The sequence below is a fragment of the Pygoscelis adeliae genome, unplaced genomic scaffold, assembly GCF_000699105.1.
Source record: "Pygoscelis adeliae isolate BGI_AS28 unplaced genomic scaffold, ASM69910v1 Scaffold167, whole genome shotgun sequence".
NCBI classification, from domain to species: Eukaryota; Metazoa; Chordata; class Aves; order Sphenisciformes; family Spheniscidae; genus Pygoscelis; species Pygoscelis adeliae.
In genome coordinates, this window is record NW_008825428.1 from 8,137,766 (window position 1) to 8,141,744 (window position 3,979).

At 33.5% G+C, this 3,979-nt stretch overlaps 1 protein-coding gene across 1 annotated transcript in view; it reads left to right on the forward strand.

Annotated features, from left to right (window-relative positions):
- SH3RF1 (SH3 domain containing ring finger 1) overlaps window positions 1–3,229 on the forward strand; it is a 91,083-nt gene extending 87,854 nt beyond the window's left edge. The window contains 1 exon segment of the mRNA XM_009330706.1: window positions 1,996–3,229. Coding sequence (XP_009328981.1) covers window positions 1,996–2,164 — 169 coding nt within the window. The 3' untranslated portion in view covers window positions 2,165–3,229.
- The last annotated feature ends 750 nt before the right edge of the window (window positions 3,230–3,979 follow it).

The window sequence follows — 3,979 nt, forward strand, 5'->3', positions numbered from 1 at the left end:
ACTAATCTTATCAATGCAGGAGTGCGCAGAGGTTACTGGCGGACAGCATTAGAAACTGAAACCAAGTGTATTTCAAGTCAAGTGTTTACGGACCAGCATTTGGCAGAATGCAAGCTAAGAAAGGTAGGTATTCTTTCTTGAAACCCATTTGTTAAGGGCTTTCTTTTGGATAAAACTAGCGCTGTGTGTATGTTAGGTAATGTGCTTGTTAATTTTCAGCCTGAAAGCAACCTGTTTATTACAATAGAAGAATTTCTTCATAGCTTTATTGCAGTTCTTTATCCTTTACTATCTTGTCCTGCCTGAGTAAAGGCTATTGTTTTATTTCACATAGTTTACAGTCTTAATTAAACTTACAGTCTATGAAAAATGTTTGCTTCGTATGTCCTAAGTCAGCATTAAAATCCAAGTGGCCCACAGTAGAACTTAGTGCAGGCATCTACTATGCTGCCTAGGTTGGATGAGGAGCATTCTGAAGCTGATAAATCTTGTAATTGGCTTGGTAACTTCTATGAAGCATGAATCTAATAATTCCAGTGCTCTGAAATCTGAGGATTGTCATAACTGAAACAAAGTCATAGTTTATAAGTCACTAATAAATAACATTTGACAAGTGATTAAGTCCTAATACAATTTGCTATACATAGATTTCCCAAGAGACTTTTAATTATTTACACAGTGCTGCTACTCTTTTCTGAATACTTCTAACTATATGGACAGACTTCATTTCTGGTTTACATGTCTTAAGCAAAACGTACTACTATAATACAGTTTCTTTCTCCATTTCAGTATTACAAAATTTACTTGTATTATTATGTGTGTATTGAGCTACAGTCGGTATTCCATCCTTTACTAGAAGTACCCTGTTATTTTGTGCTTTCATCAGACTGTTAATATATTATCTTAATCTATTAAGTTAGTAAATTGTCTTAAGATTATTAAGATAATAATTTTCTTAACCTATTAAGTAATATATAATCTTCATGAGTGCAAAGTGTTCTGATTAACTGGAAATTAGATTTTGTCCAACAGATCTCCTAGCACTGCATTTAAGGCTCTTAAGCTGAGAAGCTTTTGAATTCTACAGTCAGCCATGGATTCTATTTGATTTTAACATGCAGACATTACTGGTTGTGTAACTAGAAACTTGAGTTATAATATCTATCAGAAAACTTGATCAAGAAGTTGACACAATTGTCTACAGAGCTGTAACATTTAAATTTTAGGTTGATGTGAACTCAAACTATGGTAGAAGAGATTGAGTGGTGTTATGCATATTTAAAAATAGAAGACTGTAGCCTATTTTTAATGTGCTCATATTTGAAAAGTGATTTTCCTGTGAAAAACTGAAAAAATACTTTTTTTTTAATCAGGTGCTTAAGAAAATTGTTGAGTTGACCACTTCTAAAAATGTTTATTTTTAATACAGTAGTGCACAAGTTGTGCAACTGTGTCCAAATAGGATGGCATGCGTTCTATCCTGAAAAGCTTCTAAGATAAATGAAAATAGTTTAAAACAGCAATGCAAATTAATACGTTTTGTTAGTTGTTCCTTTTTGTTCTGTGCCTTTCCTTAAGAGTCTTCCCTGGGATAATGTCATATTAAACATACAGTCGTAAAATTATGCCCAGTTACTGCTGCGAATGCTTTGATTATTTTTGAGTCACGCTAGCTGGAAGAGTCTGCAAATTTATATCCAAAAATATGTCTACAATTTTCTCCTGTTATTTAACCATTTTATGTATTTTTACAGGGATCTTAGTGAAAAAAACTTGACAGGAGATGCATACATTTGACTTAAATTCATTACATTGCTATTGTTATTGTCTGTTCAAGACGTACTTAACTTTTAAGTTGTTACATACTCAGTAAACAGTTCCAGGCAGTTTCCTGTTTTGATAAGTTTTAACACGCACAAGAATATTTTAAAAAGCATTGGTTTAAAAAAAAAAAAAAAAGAACCTAAACAAAGGTGTTTTTTTTTAATTACACAGGTACAGGGTTGTGGTGTCCTATCCTCCTCAGAGTGAAGCAGAACTTGAACTTAAGGAAGGTGACATTGTTTTTGTACACAAAAAACGTGAGGATGGCTGGTTCAAAGGCACTCTGCAACGAAATGGAAAAACTGGCCTTTTCCCTGGCAGCTTTGTAGAGAACATTTGAGAAGATTCATTCCAAGAGCTTCAAATCATACTGTACTGTAAAATAGCACAAATATTTTACCAGAAAAAGCACAGTCATGAAATATTTTCAAATGACTGTAATGTAAACAAAAGTCTACATATTTTTACAGTGTCTATAGCACAATTACACCAGCGAACAAAGAAGATGAAGGCATCTGCTGGTTTTATCGCTTTGGATTCTTAAGTGTGATGTGTGCCTTGTACTGTCTGATTTATTATATAGAGGAACTTTTTTTCCCCAAGTATGTTACATAAATGAACAATTGTTTACAAGGCTGAAACTAATTTATTCTTGTTTTTTTAAACTTGAATTTTGTGTAATAGCTAAAATTCTTGTGACTATGATTTTAACAAATTATTAATTTATGAAAGAATAACTAAGGGGAAGCTGGATTCTCTCCTTATGAGCAAGCAATTATATCTGATAAAGAGCCTCCCATTTATCCTCTGGACATTTTTCCCCTGCTGTGTCTGACAGTGGAGTAAGTCTCTGTTTTATGAGTTAATGTTGAGTGGTGGTGATGTGGCGTCAAATAGAATTTGCCAAGTGGGGAAAAAATGTATATTTTGTTCTTTGGACAGAGAAAGAAGAAAAAAAAAAAAGTCAGTGGTGTTCTTGAGTCTAGTTCTACTTCTTCATAAATCACTCAAGTAGAGTAATGTTTCCAGGAGGCAAAGATGTATGTGAACAACTGAATAAAATTCAACCATCTCAAGGTTAGGATCATCTCAAGGTTAGGAAGAAATTTAGGAGTGCCAAGAAGAAATTCCCTATACCTTCTGTTTATGTAATAACTTGGCTATTTGAACAAAGCTTAGCTTTGTATATTTGGCCAGCTCTTTGGGCATTTAGCGCTCAGGATCCAACAAAATTGGAAGGAATGTTAAAGCCCAACACTTAGAATGATTATATCTTGAAAGCATCTGTTTGATAAGACTGAATATTAAAATAAAATTATAAGTTGTACTTAATGTCTAAAAATGCCTAAGAAGTGTAATTTGCTATGTTTTTTTTCAAACTGATCTGCATGGCCAAGAGATGTTTTAAAATGTCTGAGCAATAGTGGTGGTAAGTGATGCACTTGTGTTAAAGTAAAAGGCTGTATGAAACACTGTGAAAATTTTACTAACTTCTTAACCATTGCTACTTTGGTATGTTCTGACCTTTTCTTTGTCTTGCATGTGTTACTCAATTCTTGCAGTAATATAACGGTGCATGGTTGGCATTTTCCATTCCAATTTCCTGTTATTGGGTTATTTTGCTCTGAAAGTTTCCCAAAAGCCACTTGACCAAAACTAGTGAGCAACTCACCTTCAGCCAGAGGTGGTGTCCAGTGTTTGAATCATTAATAAAATATTTTAATGTCCTTGCAGCTGATGGATATAAAGAATACAGCCTGCAAGAAAAGTGTTGTTAGTCTTTCAGGGTTTTGTTGGAGATTTGACACTGGTGAACACACACGCTACTCAGCTGAACTTTTTTTATTATTTTATTGTTTGATTATAGCAGTTTAATGGTGATTTTTTGCAAGACACTGAGCACCGTCATCTCCAGTTAAATCTGATGTAATTTGGCTGTTACTCAGCACTTTACAAAGGGAAGCCAGTAGTGTGATTCAGTGTCGCACAGTACACGGAAACAGTGATGAAAAAGTACACAGTGATGTGTTAAATCCTTATAAATTTTTTTTTTAAGTTATACATTGAAAAATATCAAATGTTAATGACAAGGATTTCTTGCAATATCAGGTAGTATCATGATGGTCTTAAAAGTAAGAAAAAAAAATCTATATAT